The sequence below is a fragment of the Gopherus evgoodei genome, chromosome 1 (genome assembly GCF_007399415.2).
Source record: "Gopherus evgoodei ecotype Sinaloan lineage chromosome 1, rGopEvg1_v1.p, whole genome shotgun sequence".
In the NCBI taxonomy this organism is placed as follows: domain Eukaryota; kingdom Metazoa; phylum Chordata; order Testudines; family Testudinidae; genus Gopherus; species Gopherus evgoodei.
In genome coordinates, this window is record NC_044322.1 from 162,348,677 (window position 1) to 162,367,528 (window position 18,852).

The window sequence follows — 18,852 nt, forward strand, 5'->3', positions numbered from 1 at the left end:
GCTGCTTGCCGCTGACAAGCAACGTCATCGAGAGGTGTTGCTGCAGAAATGCTGCAGAAATTCGGTGGCATTTTGGCGGATGCTCCACCGCCGCCACAGTCCCCAAAGGTTGGGGACCACTGTCCTACTTCTCGTTAGAGGTCGTCTTGTGATTGAAGCATGATTGTTGGACTCAGTGGAAATTCAGGGAATCTCAGTTGCACTGGGTGAAAAGACCAGTCCTCTGCAAACAGGAACTCCTTCATCTGAACCTGGACCACCTACAGTTAAGAGTCTGGGCACTGGAAGAGAAGTGTAGTTCAGTTCTTCATTAACCTTATTGATGCATTTTGGTGTCCAGACAGAACTCGGTCAAGAAACTTTACTCACTGGTCTAGTAAAATTATGTTTCTGTGAGAGAGGAAATAGTAAGTTATTTTCTGGTCTGGGACAGATTTTTTCCTATGCAGTAGCTCCTCACTGAACGTCGTAGTTACGTTCCTGAAAAATGCGACTTTATGCGAAATGATGTTAAGCGAATCCAATTTCCCCGTAACAGTTAATGTAAATGGGGGGTTGATTCCAGGGGATTTTTTTTGCCAGCCAAAAGGCATTATATACATTTTAAACAAGCAGTTTCATACAGGTATAAGTCTTTTTTAAACAATTTTAAAGAAACAATTTAATACTACAATTATCATTGCTGAGTATGAAGCTTGGTTGAAGTGGTGGAGTCAAAGAGTGGAAGAGGGTGGATTGTCCAACTGCTCCTTTTGCTGTTCTTGCAAGCGCGGGCACTGACTTTGCCGGGGCAATCAGCTGGTTTGCGGCATTCAGGACGCTGAGGGGAGGAGCCGAGGACGCGGCATGCAGCCTCCCTGCTCCCTCTCCTGCCCGTGGCAATCAGCTGGTTTGTGGTGTTCAGGAGGGTGGGGAGGGGGTGTAGGGGAACTGATGGGGGGCTGCCAGCCATGGACAAAGCAGGAGGCCAAATGACGTTATAGGGGAGCATTGCATAATTTTAAAAAAGTATGTTCTATAATGGAGCAGGGACGTAACATTGAAGCAACATTAAGAGAGAGGACAGTAAGTGTGGAGTTACTGTATTTGTACAGTGCCCAGCATGATGGGGTCCTGGTCTCTGGATGCTGTTGTAATACAAAGTAGCAGTGTGTCCGCTACATTAAAATTTCTCCACATTGGCTAATTGGAGTCCTATGACCAAGCACCATAGCAAATCAGGTATGAGCCTGGTGGTATTTTTAGGCAATCACAGTAGGCTGTCCACCTGAGTCTCATTGGGGTCAAGTTTAATTGGAGTGATAAATTAAACAAGCTTGTGGCTGATCTTTCTAGTTGCCATTACCTCAGAAAGTTGCTATGGACAAGATTAAAATCCTGCATGGCATGCTAAACATCTGGAAACTTTATGGAGAATGGATGAGGCTTTTTTCAAACAACTAACAAAATCATCCAAAGCCCAAGATTTGGTGGTGATGGGGGACTTAAACTATCCAGATATATGTTGGGACCAGCTCTTTTCAATATCTTCATCAACGATTTAGATGTTGGCATAGAAAGTACGCTTATTAAGTTTGCGGACGATACCAGACTGGGAGGGATTGCAACTGCTTTGGAGGACAGGGTCAAAATTCAAAATGATCTGGACAAATTGGAGAAATGGTCTGAGGTAAACAGGATGAAGTTCAATAAAGATAAATGCAAAGTGCTCCACGTAGGAAGGAACAATCAGTTTCACACACACAGAATGGGAAGAGACTGTCTAGGAAGGAGTATGGCAGAAAGAGATCTAGGGGTCATAGTGGACCACAAGCTTAATATGAGTCAACAGTGTGATACTGTTGCAAAAAAAGCAAACGTGATTCTGGGATGCATTAACAGATGTGTTGTAAACAAGACACGAGAAGTCATTCTTCCGCTTTACTCTGCGCTGGTTAGGCCTCAACTGGAGTATTGTGTCCAGTTCTGGGCACCGCATTTCAAGAAAGATGTGGAGAAATTGGAGAGGGTCCAGAGAAGAGCAACGAGAATGATTAAAGGTCTTGAGAACATGACCTATGGAGGAAGGCTGAGAGAATTGGGTTTGTTTAGTTTGGAAAAGAGAAGACTGAGAGGGGCCATGATAGCAGTTTTCAGGTATCTGAAAGGATGTCATCAGGAGGAGGGAGAAAACTTGTTCACCTTAGCCTCCAATGATAAAACAAGACGCAATGGGCTTAAACTGCAGCAAGGGAGATTTAGGTTGGACATTAGGAAAAAGTTCCTAACAGGGTAGTTAAACACTGGAATAGATTGCCTAGGGAAGTTGTGGAATCTCCATCTCTGGAGATATTTAAGAGTAGGTTAGATAAATGTCCATTAGGGATGGTCTAGACAGTATTTGGTCCTGCCATGAGGGCAGGGGACTGGACTCGATGACCTCTCGAGGTCCCTTCCAGTCCTAGAGTCTGAGTCTGAGAAGGAATCAAGGTTTTCTTTACAAGATCCTTAAAGGCATTGTGGGGAGGGGGAGGGGGAATTGTTTGAGATGTATAAAGATTTGCAAAGTAGATTTCCATTCTTCTTTAGAGGCATCCTTTGGTAGGAAGGTGCTTCTGGGTTGATTCCCAAATAATTCTTTAAATGACAAAGCTGTGGCTTTATTTGTGGGCAAGCTTCCATTTCTACCTGTTGTTCTACTTAAAACTCTGCTGCTTTCTTTCCCCCTCTTATGTTATTCAGTGCATGCTATTTCACCTTAGTGATGAATGAGGAAAGAAACTGTGCTGCAGAATGTGAAATATAATAATTTTCTGCTAGTAACTTCTCTCCTCATTCATCCTACTCTATTAGTCTGATGAAAAGCAGAATATAATTTGTAACATTTAATTTTTTCTCTCTAAAGGGAGAATAAGAGACAATTGCACGAAGGTTAATATAGTAGGTTTGTCTTGATGCTAATAATTGGTTGCGTGAAGAATTTCTGCAACTTTGGATGAACTTTTCCAGTGGCCTGAGCTGGAGGGCTGGGCTCAGTCCTGGAGCCTCCAGCAGCAACATTGAGCCATCCCCCATTTCCACTGGTGGGGGGCATTAACCAATTAGTGATCAACGAGTGAGAGAAGCTACTAACAAGAAGGAAAAAAAAAAACCCAAACCCCAGAATGCCTTTAAAGATAGGAACTAGGTACAGTATTTCAGGTGATATACCATTGAGATATATAGCATAATACTCAGTATTTTTCATGCTAGTCTTTAGGCATGCTAACATTTACTTAGCTTTTTTGATCTCTTCTGCAGTGCAAGCAGAGTTGGTACTTGTCCTTTGAGTGGTCACTTAAAACCGGTTTCATTGTAGAATACAACAAAATTCAAAGGAACTGCTATTATTTCTGTTATCCCATGGAACACATGGTATTACCCTGCATATTGTGAGTTCTTTATACGCTCAGTTAGCCTTGCTGTGCAAAGAAAAATAGTATAGCTGCACTAGGACTATCAGCGGTGTAAGGTGTAGTGTAATCAAAAATACTTACATCTTTTACTAGTGGACATCAGGCCTAAATTTAAACAGACAGTCTGTAAATGCAAACAGTGTTAACAGCTACTTAAATACAATTTTGTGCATTAAAAACAAAATTGGCCATTCCTACATTAGATGGCAAAGTATTCCAAAAACTCATCTGCAACAAAGAAAGGTTAAAGATATTTTGTATTCCTAAACATCAAACCCCCCATTTTATGAGATTAGGCAAGAATTTACAGTGTCAAACTTGGCAAGCATATAGCTTATTAAATTGTCATTTATTCTTTTGTTTCTGTTCTTTCCTCTCTCACCTTCCCCATTTACTATAAAACTATAGTTGATCAACCTGAGGAATTAGGAGCTAGTGTTTCTGTAACTTATGAAGAAATGGAGAAGCTACTATACAAACCACAAGAGGGAGAATGGGGGAAAAGATCGCGAGATGAAGTATGTGAACGGATTATCAGTGGCATTGATCAGCTTCTGAATCTTGGTGAGAACACAGAAAATTAGAAAGTTCATTGTTCTCATAACAGTAAACATTTGTAATTCGGTATCTGAGACATAGTGCTGATCCTTTTTTAAAGATTTATGATAAAGTACTGTAGTTATGTTTGCAACCTTTATCACAAATCTGTATTCAGGTTCATAGGTTTATACATAACCTGTTTTGTTAACAGTGGTTATACTATAACAGTATGAATGCTTGTATGAAAATCCGCATGTATACAGGCTTTGAATTTGTTAGCTCAACTAACTGAAATATTATTATTTTTGACAGACATTTCAGCAGCTTTTGCTGGTCCAGTTGATCTGAGTACATATCCAAAGTACTGTACAGTGATAGCTTATCCAACGGATCTTTGCACTATTCGGATGAGACTAATCAACCGGTTTTACAGGTTAGTCTACCTTAGCAGTAGAAAGGAGGAAAACTTCATTACCTTCACTAAGTTTCCACCAAGTTTCTATCAAGTTAAGTGATCTACAAAGATCTAAACATTTTTTGGAGAATGCACCAAAAAGGGAAAATGTTCTGTTTGTAAACACTGTGAAAATGAATAGCACTATATGAATGCAACGCTACTAATATTTTATAGTTATCTAAAAAGTGATTAGTACTATAATATATTAAAAAATATACTAGTTCCTTGTTTTTTCTTCTAGTGATATCAGTTATAAACATTGGTTGAAATTATAAACAAAATTAGTTGACATATTTTGGAATAAATGAACATGAAAACTGCATGTCTGTTTTTTAAGACTAGCAGTCAAGTAACGTAAACTGAATTTCTGAAGTGCCATGCTTGTCATAGATTTGAGGTAAATTTCTGAAAATGGGACTTGGGCATTTAAGTGACTTAGGAGCCTGAGTCTCATGTCTTCTGAAATCCTTCTGAAAATGGGGCTTAGGTATCTAAGTCGCATAGGTATGTTTGACAATGTTAAGAGTGCTTTAGTTATAATACGTGGGGCCTGGTTTTCAGAGATGCTGAATGCCTGCAGTATCCATTGACTTTAATGGGAGTTGTACGTGCCCAACACTCCTGAAAATCAGGCCCCTATTATCTCTGCATTTTAGTTTCCTCATCTGTAAAATGGGGATAAAACTCACCTTTTGTGAAGTGCTTTGAGATTTACGGATAAAGTGGTAAATATATATTTGCCAATTGTCATAATTTAGTTCATAATTAGCTATAAGGATTTGAAATAGTAAGTGATAAAATTAAGCCCTGTACTTGGCCATGCAGCACATCATCTTCATTTGCTTATAACTTGGGTCCTCAGTTTCTTCAGACTTGCAGAGGACCTTTACTCAATAATCCTTCCTCTCAGGCTGTGATGACGAGGAGGATAGAAATATGAAAGATTGGGGAAAGTCAAAAATTGAACTTAACTGGCAGGTGGGGAATTACCCAGTTGGAGATGGTTATGTCTTAGGACAATGTGGAAAGAGGTCATATTTTGCCTTTTTTTTTTTTGCCTCTTGGAATAGTGCTCCTCCTTTCTTTAGAGGTGACTAAGATAACAAAATACATAAGCTTTCTGTATGCTGCATTCTCAGTACTCTGATATCAAAAGAGGCATCAGGTCTGTATGGCTGAAAATAGAATGTGATACAATATACAGCACCAATTAAGTAACAGGGTTTTTATCCTCTTCAGATAGGTCTCATTAAGTTTTAAAATAATATTTGGGCTTGAAAGCTTATGAACCTCCAAAGGAACTCAGCCAAATGCAGTAGTGTCTATGCAAGTGAGATTTCAGAACCTGGGGTTTCCAGAATGCTTATTCTGAGCCATCAATATTTTGGATTGCTGGAAAAAAGCCTGCCATTGTGGGTATTACTCCAGAAGTAGTTGGTTTTGAGGACTAACTCATGGGAGCCTGGTAGACACAAACTTCATATACAAATTAACTAGTTTTAATGTAGTTTTATCTTGATTTGTATATTTTTCTTCAAAACTGACTCATGAAAGTGTTCCATGCAATATATGATTGTGTAGTCTGATAGTTGTGGAGAAATATGAAAGTATTTCAGTATGTCAGGAGAGTGCTCAGAAAAATATGCACTTAGGCCAGGAACATGCTAAATCCTAAATGCTTACCTATCATTAACATGTATCAGAGGGATAGTTGTGTTAGTCTGGATCTGTAAAAAGCGACAGAGTCCTGTGGCACCTCATAGACTAACAGACGTATTGGAGCATAAGCTTTTGTGGGTGAATACCCACTTCGTCAGATGCGTGTCATCAGACTCTGTTGCTTTTAGCATTAACATGGATCTCAAAATTGAAGGGTGGGAGGGAAAAAAAGATTGATGTAGAAAGGGGTACTTATAAATTGTTGGATGCCACGTAATTTTGTTTTCAAAATTACTAAAAACATTTAGTTTAGAGTCTTACGGCCAACTACTGAGTGTAACTTCCACTATGACTCACAGGGAATCTTCTACATTGCTTAGAGGATAGCAAGCAAACATTTAAGCCCAAGCAAAGTAATCAGTTATTAACCGGGGCTATTTCATTATTAAGGAAAGGAAAGGAAAACAGCACAAATGACTGAACACAAATAATAAAGTGGTTATTTCTATTACAATCTCTTCTGTATCTCTCTATGGAGAGCTTTTGACAGAGATTATTCCCTGATAGTGAACACCTGTGAAGTGTGCTTTCCTCTTTGGTAAGTTAAGACCAAAGTATCTTGTTTCCCAAATTATTGTGAATCCATTCTTTAGTATATCCTTAGATAACGAAGAATGTTTACAGATGGGCAAAAGAATTTTGTATCAGGGAATGTGGACCTTTTGGTTATTAATAAATAACCAGCCAATTTGTAGTTGATAAAGTAAGCAATCTTAAAAACATTTTATGAAGCCCAAGAAAATATTTAAATCAGTTACTTAGAAGAAGCCATTTAAAGAGCTGTCTTGTGACAGGCCAGTTAAGCAATATTAAGAATCTAAAATCTAATTGAATCCCTCTTTTCTCTGTGTACAAATGTTTAGCCCCTGTCTCTTCTCATGAATGCATAGTCTAATCACTTGATTAACAGGAGAAACTGTTAGTATTTTAAATTACAACAGCATTTCAGTATTCCAGCAAATCATTACAGGAGTTTTAAATCTAATCCCTTGGTGGTGGCTTTAACTTCCTCTCACCAATCCATGTTGAAGTCGGGGTTGTTTCCTGGGGTTGGTTTTTTCTTGAGCCTTCTCTCTTTTTCTTCTTTCGTGTAGAGGTGGACAGGATGAGTTATAGAGTGTTTGCTGTTTAAGCAGAATATCGGGATGAGAGTTCTCAATTTAGAATCTGATACCTTTTTTCTTTCTTTTGTGAAATTATAAGAAAACATTCATGCTTGCTTAGATTCAGGTTGGTTGTTCTCTTTCAATGGCTTCATGCCTTCGGCTTTGGTTTGGGTGGTAGTTTGAGCTCCTGAATATGCAGTCGTCTTAATGAATATGCAACATTTCTTTATTGCCTTTGTTCTTCTTGTGGCAGGAAAGAGCCAGAAAATTCTTAGTTCGTTTTAACTTTCTTTTTATTCAGTCCATTTTCTGAGGGTTTTTTCCTTTTATTAGTTTGATAGGAAATGAAATTCTGTTGTCAAATAGTCTTGTTTTTAATGAGTTTTTCATTCTCAGAACAGTTTTTTAAAGTTATATAACTCCTAGAAAGTCTTTAGCCTAAGTTGTTGACTTTACATGGCAATTTTTCTAACAATGATTTTCTTGTCTCTTGCTTTGGGGGAGAGTTTGCTTATCCACTGTTAGTAATAAATTAATTCCCCATTAATCTAAATATTCTATGCTTAAATAGCATCTTGCATTAGTAATTAGTCTAATATCAAATGTCCTTGCTATATTTGTATATAAAACATCTCACTACTCATACTGCAATGATATCAGGCAGTTGTTATATGAAGACATGCATTTTGATACCAAATAGTTGGAAAAATACATTAAAAGAAGCTTGTACCATCTTAAGCATTTGAGAAACAATAACTGTTTTGAACTTTAAGTGGAAACACGAGTTGGAAGTAAGCAGTGTCTTGTGTAAAACGTTTCCCCCCATAAATTTTGTCCAAGTCTGAAGAATGAAGACAAAAGTAATCAATTTCAATAAGGATATTTCTAGAATTTTTTGTGAGGGTATAAAATCAGATTTTTCTTTGAAAAGTGTGGGGGGGGGGAGAGATGGAATTATGCCCACTTTACCTCTGGATTTATTTGTCTGATAACGCAACCATACAGTCTGTTCATAATCAGGTGTCTTCCTAAAAGTATTTACATGGTTTGTTTACTTAATGTTTGCTTATCCTTGGGAGATCAAAGCAGAAACCCTCTGGAATTCCTTGGATTAGCTTCAACATTTTGTAACATAATTAGCCAAACATATATATTATTTTTTCAATCATCCTGGATGTAACATTCTTGTAACTATACCTTAATATTCAGTAGAGGTACAAACAAATTGGTAACTACTTAAAATACTTTATTAATATCATTTTTGCATCAATATTGAGGTCTCCCTCCCCTTCGCCCTACAGCTGAGACTTCTCTGGCTAACCCTGAATACTTTTTGCTGTTTTCCATATGAATTGTTTTAAATGAGATTAAGCTGGGGTTTGATACTAAAGGATTGCCAGTTTAGTATAATAGACCTAATAGGGACAGATATTTACTGAACTATTTTTTTTCTATACTCCTTTTTAGTATTAAATAATGTTAATTTGTTTTATAATTTTAAAGGAGGATCTCTGCACTGGTGTGGGAAGTCAGGTGTATTGAAAGTAATGCCAGCACCTTCAATGAACCTCAGAGTGCTATTGCTCGATCTGCTAAGAAGATCACTAAACAGCTGTTAAAGTTCATTGAGTAAGTCATATTTCAGTCTGAATATAATTGTATACATATTTCATTTACCTGGGTTGGAGATAGCTCTTGAATTTCTCTCAATTTTTGCTGACTCTGTATTTTTTTTTTTTTTTTGCAATGAAGAATAGCTGAAACCTTTAAAAACTTTCAAGTTCTAAATATTTCCTAAACTATTTATCAAACTAACTTTGAAGCATCTTGATTTGTCTAGCAAAGGGACATTTTTAGCACTCCAATTTAATCAGCATTTATTATTCAGGATTTGAGAGAGATCTTTCTATAGAACTTGTTCATGAGAAAACTTTTAGCTGCAAGCAGAGGTTTCTGCTCATCCCCATACACCATCTACCCTGAATATAGTTTTGTTAGCCATTTAGAGGTAAGTCAGCTTTAGGCCTGGTTGACACTACGAGTTTATGTCGAATTTAGCAGCGTTAAATCGAATTAACCCTGCACCCATCCACACAACGAAGCCTTTTACTTTGATATAAAAGGCTCTTAAAATATATTTCTGTACTCCTCCCCGACGAGAGGAGTAGCACTGAAACCGATATTGCCATTTCAAATTAGGGTTAGTGTGGCCACAATTCGACAGTGTCCCACAGTGCACCATTGTGACCTCCCTGGACAGCAATCCGAACTCGGATGCACTGGCCAGGTAGACAGGAAAAGCCCCTCAAACATTTGAATTTAATTTCCTGTTTGCCCAGCGTGGAGCACTGATCAGCACAGGTGACCATGCAGTCCCAGAATCAAAGAAGAGCTCCAGCATGGACCATACCGGAGATTCTGAATCTGATCTCTATATAGGGAGATGAATCTGTTCTATCAGAACTCTATTCCAAAAGATAAAATGCCAAAACATTTGAAAAAATCTCCAAGGCCATGGTGGACAGAGGCCACAACATGGACTCAACACAGTGCTGCGTGAAACTTAAGGGGCTGAGACAAGCATACCAGAAAGCAAAAGAATGAAATGGACGCTCACGGAGGGAGGGGCGACTGATGACTGTAGCTGTCCCACAGTTCCCGCTGTCTCTGAAAACCATTTGAATTCTTGGTTGAGCTCCCAAAGCCTGAAGGGTCAAAAACATTGTCGTGGGTGGTTCAGGGTATATGTTGTCAGGCAGTGCCCTCCCCCTCCCCATGAAAGCAAAGGGGAAAAAATTGTTTCACCTTTATTCAATGTCACCATATGTCTACTGGTTGCTGTTGGCAGACGCGGTGCTGCAGCACTACACAGCAGTGTCCCCTTGCCTTGCCTTGCCTTGTGGACAGCAGACGGTACAGTAGGACTGGTATCTGTCGTCATCGTCCCATGAGTGCTCCCGGCTGGCCTCGGTGAGGTCGGCCAGGGGTGCCTAGGCAAAAATGGGAATGACTCCCGGTCATTCTCTTCTTTAAGTTTTGTCTAATAGAGATTCACTCCTGACTGGAATATCATGCCAGCTGGAGGCTTCTGCCTCAGGCTGCTCTCCCAGTCAGCAGCACCGCGTGGTCACGCCTACCCCTTGCCACCAGGGCTCACAGTCAGATACTTAGACCTCTACATTTTGCTACAAATAAAAAAATTAAGCTGCCGTTTAGAACTGTCTCCCAACATACATATCCTGAGACATTCTGTATTTTACCAGTGTCAACCAAAGGCCCACACACAAATGGAGGTTCAGTCCTGCCTGAGTTTCTATCCTAGTGGTTGTCACAGATTCCCATTTTCGGCTATAGGCTGAGCAAGTGCAGAATGGTGGTTCACTCTACTTCGCTGTAAGCCAGCCGCCCTCCTCTTCCCCCCTTTGATCTCTGCTTGCAGAGCCAATAAAGTCAGTTTCTTATTCATGCATTCTTTATTACTTCATCACACAAATGGGGGGATAACTACCACGGTAGCCCAAGAGGGGTAGGGGAGGAGGGAAGCAATGGGTGGGGTTGTTGCAGGGGCAATGCCTAGAATGGCATGCAACTCATCGTTTCTGTGGGATGTCTGGGGCTCTGACCCAAAGTGGCCATTTGCTTCTCTGGTTCTTTAGTAGGCTTGCCTGATATTCTAGGCAGGACTGACTCTCCATTAGACAAAACTTAAAGAAGAGGATGACTTGGGGAGTCATTCTCGTTTTTGTCCAGGTGCCCCTGACCGACCTCACCGAGGCTGGCCAGGAGCACCCATGACAGCAGCAGATGGTACAGTAGGGCTGGTAACTGTCTTTGCTAACTTGCAAAGGCAAGGGGATGCTGTTGTGTAGCACTGCAGTACCGCATCTGTCAGCATCATCCAGTAGACATACAGTGACCGTGAAAAAAGGCTGAACGGGCTCCATGATTGCCATGCTATGACGTCTGCCTGGGCAATCCAGGGAAAAGTGTGTGAAATGATTGTCTGCTGTTGCTTTCACGGAGGGAGGATTGACTGATGACATTTACCCATAATGCCCCACAACAAATTTTTGGCCCCATCAGGCATTGGGATCTCAACCCAGAATTCCAATAGGCGGGGGAGACTGCGGGAACTATGGGATAGCTTGCCACAGTGCAATGCTCCAGAAGTTGATGCTAGCCTCGGTACATGGACGCACACCTCCAAATTAATGTGCTTAGTGTGGCCACGTGCACTCGACTTTATACAATCTGTTTCCAAAAATCAGTTTTTGTAAAATTGGAATAATCCCGTACTGTAGACATACCCTTACTACTGTCTGTCACACACACAAGTATTCTCTGCTCTTTTAATCAGTCTGCCTGATCTGGTGCATTTCAGATTTTATATTATTTTTCACACTATAGAAAACCTGTAGGCCCTCCTGTTTTATCTAGACCAGAATTAAAGACCTCATCCAAAGGCTTATCAACAAACTAGTTCTTGTAAACCATCTAGCATGGAGATGTTCCAAGCAAAGCAAGTTACCATTTGTCCTACTGATGACAAGGCCTTAATCTTAAAATGCTTTAGTTGACCTGAGAGAAATTGTTAAACATTTACTAAATTCTTTCCTAAATAGAGAATTCGGAACATTTTATATCCCTTCCCTTCTCAACCACTGCCACCTGCTTTTCAGTGGAAAAACTTCTAGCCAGACATTCTAAGTTGTTATAAATCTAAAGTTAAGAAGCTGAGATTAATGCATATTATAATATATGAATTAGCTGTCCGATTCTGCAGAAATCATTTGAAATTGGTAAAAGGAGCTTTTAATTAAATTATGTTGCCAATGCCATGTTTACTGAGCTTACAATACGTTCTTTAAGCATGCCTTTTCAAGCCTTAAATTCTCTTGGAAAATTACTATTTTCCAGCATTCATATGTGTGTTAAAGTCTAGAAAGTGGTAACCATGTTTTTCCATTATTCATGTAGTAAAGCTTTTAATTCTATTTTACAGTAATCCGGTGTGTACAAACATATTTGAGCTTAGTAATACAACAGAAGATGAGCAGGACTCTCTTGATGCTGCTGATCTGGTAATAAACTCTTGTTGTTGTTGCTGCTGTTTTTAGTTTAAACAAATATTCAAATAAGAGCTTATTAGCAGTGATAAAGTACTGTCAATCTAGTTACTAGCTGCAGCAAAACTAATTAAAAAATATATTTTTAAACTTATATAACATGCCACAATTACAAATGTCTGGTTATAGAAATATACCTACTACATATACATATTTTATTCATAATTTCTATATATATAATGGCTCAGTCTATTATTTGAACTTCCCCAAAGTTTGAGGATGTTTGGATCTGGTATAGGTAGATATACCATATTTCATAACTGTATTTCAATAATTGTTGAGTTGTGGATATTTACATGTACACTCCATGTGCAATATTATTTATTTACATTTTACAGATAAATCATTGTTGTCAAGTGCAGTATAGTTCTCCTCCCCCAAATGTGTGTGACTTAGTTACTCCATACCGGTTATTAAATGTGCAGTATATGGATATATAACTACATCTGAAGACAATATTCATTGAATTATATGTAACTCTGGGTATCTTTCATTTTTATCCCAATTTTTTTAAAAATGGTATAATTAAAAAATTATAGTGCCAAGAGTTCAGGACACAGAATTATAGATGTGATGAGAGCCATTACTATTTGACATAATTACATTCATACTTCTGCTCTGAATTGCTTTCTTTATTTAAAAAAGAGAAAATGATTATTGATTACTGCATTTGATTATGCAATATGAAACTAACAAATTCATTTCAGTATTTGAGAATAGTAGTCTAATGCATTTATTTTAATGTGATGAGCTGTCGATAGCAATACATACAGTGAATGTGTACATTTGGAGTGCCAGCTTTCGGTGGAGTGCCACCTAATAAAAAATAGCACACTACTTTTACCAAAAAACATTTCAAGCATTTTTTTAATTCCCTGAGCAAAATGCTGAAACACACTAAGGACTAAGTCCAGGGAAACTCTGAAATTCAGTCCATAAATGACTTATTACTTAAACCATGAAAAACGGTGTTTCTCCAAAGTTACTTTTGGTGGGCTTTTCATGCCTGGTTGTCTTAACTTCTGAGCTAGACAGGCAAAACTTGAAAAGCTGTAAGATTTTTTCATCTGCTACACACTGAGAGTCTCATGCCCTTTCGTGTTTAAAGTTGGTGGTATTGAGCCCTGGTTTGTCGTAAGGTATCCTTTTTATATAAAAAGCATCTGATAAGAGGTACCGAGAGTGCAAGCATCCCTCTGATGCATCAATGAAAACCCTAACTCTGGGTGCCTTTGCATCAAGGATTCCAATATCATCCATCCATTGGCAGGGCCCTGGAGGTTTTTCGCCTTCCTCTGCAGCATGGGGCCTGGGTCACTTGCTGGAGGATTCTCTGCAGCTTGAGGTCTTCAAACCATGATTGAGGACTTCAGTAACTCAGACATAGGTTAGGGATTTGTTACAGGAGTGGGTGGGTGAGATTCTGTGGCCTGCATTGTGCAGGAGGTCAAGACTAGATCATAATGGTCTCTTCTGACCTTAAAGTCATGAGTCTAGGACAAGATGCTGGAGCCAGGAATGTTGAGTACTGATTTGTGTTTAGGGTCCTAAATAAGTCACTCCTAATTTGAGGCCGCCTTAAAGGCTGCGGTATCTCCTTTGATGTTTCCCTCTTTGCTTGTCAGAAACTGTTGGAACTCCTAGCATAACTGGACAGTTTTCTATAATGTCCATCACAATAGATACACCTCTACCCTGATATAACGTGACCCGTTATAACACGAATTTGGATATAATGCAGTAAAGCAGTGCTCGGGGGGGAAGAGGGCGAGGCTGTACACTCTGGATCAGAGCAAGTTCTGTATAACGTGGTTTCACCTATAATGCGGTAAGATTTTTTTTTGGCTCCTGAGGACAGCGTTATTATCAGTGTAGAGGTGTACTATGTTTACTATTTTCATTTTAGTATAAATTATAATGGCAGCTTCTTTGTCTGAATAGTTGTTACCTATTTTATCTTGTGAATTATTTTTGAAGTGGTGTGTGGTCTGTTTTGTAGGATGATGATAAATGTCTTCCAAGAACTTCTTACAGAAGAGTAAAAGTAAGTTGTCCTGTCCTTACCATAAATATTGAAATCCTACCGGTACAAAAAGGTGGTCAGCAAAAACCGTAGTGAAGTAGCAGAACCTAGTGGAGTGTGCTACCTTTTGTAATTAATGTCTTTCCTTACTTTCCTGGTGATAACTGCAAATATCAGATACAAGTTTTTAAAGATTTCTTAAGGTTTTTTACTTATTCCTGTAATTAAGTCATAATACAGAACATGCAATGGATAAAACTGATATTAAAACAGATTTCAATAAAACCAGACTTCAATAACTGAAGAATTGAAAATATAATACCTAATTTAAGAAGGGAATAAAGTGATCCAGGAAACTATAGGCCCCTTAGTTTGACCCTAATTATATGCAGGGTCTGAAAACAAGTTTTGAAAGAGCAAGTAGTTAAAGGCACAGTGATAAACAATTGGCTTAAAATAAACATGGTATTGCGAAAGGTAGATCCTGCCAGATCAAACTGATTTCTTTTTTTGTGATAACTGGTTTTGTAGACAAAGGAAATGCAATAGATGTACTCTAACTGGATTTCAGTAAAGTGATTGTTCTTCTTCGAGTGATTGCTCACATCCATTCCAGTTAGGTGTGCGCGCCGTGCGTGCACACTCGTCAGAAACTTTTTTACCCTAGCAACTCCAGTGGGCCGGCAGGTCGCCCCCTAGAGTGGCGCCGCCATGGCGCTCGATATATACCCCTGCCGATCCACCCGCTCCTCAGTTCCTTCTTACCGGCGTGTCGGTCGTTGGAACTGTGGAGCGCGGCATAGCTGTCCTCCACGTCCCTAGCTCTCCTTGTTAACTACCGTTATTATTACAGTTGTTAGTTAGGTCGTTAAGTATAGTTAGTTAATTAGTTGTAGTGTAAATAGTATTGTATTGTATATAGTTGTTCGCCGGTCTGGGCTGTAGCCCTTCCCGGCACTGGGCTCATGCCTGGTTCGCCGGGTTTTAAGCAGTGTGCGGCCTGTAAAAAGCCTATGCCAACCAGCGACCCCCACGACGAGTGTCTGAAGTGCCTGGGGGAATCGCACAGGTCAGACAAGTGCCGCATTTGCAAGGCTTTTAAGCCCAGGACAAAGAAGGAGAGAGACCAGAGACTCAGGACTTTCCTAATGGAGGCGGCACTTGACCCGGCAGCTTCACAGGCCGTGATCTCGGCGCCGGCACCGGATCGCACCGGCACCGGGAAGACTCCCCGGCACCGACCTTCCCCGGCACCGGGTGTAGAGGCGAGACCGTCAACGTCTGCTACTCCAGCCAGGCAGACCCGAATGGAGCGCCCAGCATCGACATCGGCCACGGCGCTACCGGCACCGTCGACTCCGGGCCCAGTGGGTCCGTCGAGTCCGGTGCCGCCAAGCTCCCCCATAAGATCTGGGGTTGAGCTATTGGTCCCATCCACTCCAGAGACCTTCGCCTTGGCATGGGACCTTATCGCCCTAACTGAGTCTACTCAGCCACCACCCCCGGTACCTCCGGTGCGGGTAGCATCTAGGGGCAAACCCATGATGACGGCACCGTCTCGGGACTCGCGCTCGCGATCCAGGTCCCGACGCCACGGTCGCTCGAGATCCCGCCGCCGCTCGCAGTCCCGGCACCGCTCCCCTCGGCGGTACCGGTCGCACTCGCGGCACCGATCGACCTCCAGACGGTCGCGGTCTGACTCCAGCCGTCAATACCGGCACCGTGACTCGAGGAGCCAGTCTCGCCGTCACTCACCGCGCTGGTCAACCTCCCGGCACCGAGCTGGTGGCAGGTCCCGGTCCCGGTCGACCTCCCAGCACCGCGTCGGTGGCAGGTCCCAGTCCCGATCCCGGCACCAAAGCAGCGGCCGGTACCGATCCAGATCCCGGCACCGAGACAGAACCCGGTCCCGATCCCGGCGCTGCTATGACTCCCGGTACCGATCCCCGGCACCGAGAACATCTTCGGTGCCGAACCGCGCAGACCTTTATCAGCCGGGGTCGGCCCCGCCATGGCCTTCTAGGCAGCCGTCGGTGTCGTCTCAAGCGGACAGCGTGTATGCGCTGGGCACCGACAGGCAGGCGGCATTGTTTCAGGACCCTCCGCAACAGGACCAAGGTCCGCAGCAGTGGGGGTTTTGGACCCCCTGGGCATACCATCAAGCCCAGGGCCCCCAACAGATTCCTGCTAGGCCTGCAACGGCGGAGCACAGGGTGCCAGAGGCTTCGTTGTCTCGCCCCCCTCCCTCCCCGGATGGAGAGGAAGGATCGAAGCAGCAAGACCCTGCTCTTGCTCCTGAGACAGAGGCGAGGGCTGAGGGGGACCCCCCACTGGACACTTTCTTGCCTGGGGTCTCCTCATCCTCCTCCCCCGACGAAGCGGTGGCTGGCACCTCCTCCAGTAGCCCTTCTCCGCTGGATCTCAGGGCGCACCAAGACCTCCTTAGGCGAGTAGCTCAGAATCTGAGCCTGCAAGCCGAGGAGGTCTCTGAGATCGAGGACCCTATCGTCACCATCCTCTCCCGAAACCTCACTCTTCAGGCAGGGAGCGACAGCTCCACTCGCTTGATGTCCGTAGGGCTCTCGCGTTCTACGTGGAGAGGACCACACCGTTCCGCAAATCCCCCCAGCTTTTCGTGGCAGTAGCGGACCGCATGAAGGGGCTTCCTATCTCCTCGCAGAGGTTATCCTCATGGGTAACGTCCTGTATCAGGACCTGCTATGACTTGGCCCACGTCCCTACGGGCCGTGTGACTGCGCATTCTACCAGGGCGCAGGCGTCGTCGCTGGCTTTCCTCGCCCGTGTGCCCATCCAGGAAATCTGTCGGGCAGCGACCTGGTCATCGGTCCACACCTTTGCTTCCCACTACGCCTTGGTCCAGCAGTCAAGAGAGGATGCGGCCTTCGGATCTGCAGTGCTCCATGCCGCGACTTCTCACTCCAACCCCACCGCCTAGGTATGGCTTGGGATTCACCTAACTGGAATGGATGTGAGCAATCACTCGAAGAAGAAAAGACGGTTACTCACCTTTGTAACTGTTGTTCTTCGAGATGTGTTGCTCACATCCATTCCACACCCGCCCTCCTTCCCCACTGTCGGAGTAGCCGGCAAGAAGGAACTGAGGAGCGGGTGGGTCGGCAGGGGTATATATCGAGCGCCATGGCGGCGCCACTCTAGGGGGCGACCTGCCGGCCCACTGGAGTTGCTAGGGTAAAAAAGTTTCCGACGAGCGTGCACGCAAACTGGAATGGATGTGAGCAACACATCTCGAAGAACAACAGTTACAAAGGTGAGTAACTGTCTTATATGCAATTCTGGGTTCCCATGTTTAAGAAGGATGAATTCAAACTGGAATAGGTGCAGAGAAGGGGTGCTAGGATAAAAGGAAAGGAGCACCAGGAAACTTAAGGAGTTTGGCTTGTTGAGGCTAACAAAATGAATGCTAAGAGGAGAAATGATTGCTCTCTCTAAATACATCAGAGGGATAAACACCAGAAAGGAAGAGGAGTTATTTAACATAAGGGCCAGTGCTGGCACAAGAACAAATGGCTATGAACTGGCCATCAACAAGTTTAGGTTTGAAATTAGGCGAATATTTCCAACCATCGGAGGAGTGAAGTTCTGCAATAGCCTTCCAAGGCAGTACTAGGGGGTAAAAAACCTAACTTGTTTGAAGACCAAGTTTGATAAGTTCATGGAGGAGATGGTATGATGAGGTTGCCTAAATGTTATATGGTCCATCTGCAACTGCTACTAGCAGATATCTCCAACAGCTGGAGATGGGACACAAGATGAAGATGGCTCTGTTACTACAGAGAATTCTTTCCCAGGTGTCTGGCTGGTGGGTCTCACTCACATGTTCAGGGTGTAACCAGTGAACATGTTTGGGGTCAGGAAGGAATTTTCCCTCAGATCAGATTTGCGGAGACCTTGCGGGTTTTTCACCTTCCTTTGCAGCATGGGATACAGGTTGCTTGCTGGTTTGAACTAGAGTAAATGGTGGATTTTCAGTAACTTGAAGTCTTTAAATCAAGATTTGAGACCTTCAGTAACTCAGCCAGACGTTAAGTGCCTATTATAGGAGTGGTTAGGTGAGGCTCTGTGGGCTGCAGTGTACAGGAGGTTAGATTAGATGATCAGGGTTAAAGCTACAATTTGGTCACGGAAGTCTCTGAATCCTTGACTACTTCAAGTGCTTGCTCATATCGATTCCAGTTAGGTGTGCACGCGCCGCATGCACGTTCATCGGAAGATTTTTTACTCTAGCAACACTCAGTGGGTCGGCTAGGTCGCTACCTAGAGTGGAGCCGCCATGGCGCCGGATGTATACCCCTGCAGACCCAACGGCCCTTCAGTTCCTTCTTACCGCCCATGTTGGTCGTTGGAACAGTGGAGCGCGGCTTAGCTGATCTCTACTTCCCTAGCTACTCATAGTTCTCTCGTTATT

At 42.4% G+C, this 18,852-nt stretch overlaps 1 protein-coding gene across 4 annotated transcripts in view; it reads left to right on the top strand.

Moving 5' to 3' along the window:
* Positions 1–18,852, top strand: part of BRWD1 (bromodomain and WD repeat domain containing 1) — a 134,477-nt gene that overhangs the window by 69,899 nt on the left and 45,726 nt on the right. For all 4 annotated transcript variants that reach the window (XM_030577639.1, XM_030577632.1, XM_030577624.1 and 1 more), the window contains 5 exons: positions 3,843–3,998; positions 4,287–4,407; positions 8,760–8,885; positions 12,259–12,337; positions 14,382–14,426. In XM_030577639.1, the coding sequence (XP_030433499.1) occupies positions 3,843–3,998; positions 4,287–4,407; positions 8,760–8,885; positions 12,259–12,337; positions 14,382–14,426 (527 nt within the window). The remainder of the gene's footprint in view (positions 1–3,842; positions 3,999–4,286; positions 4,408–8,759; positions 8,886–12,258; positions 12,338–14,381; positions 14,427–18,852) is intronic.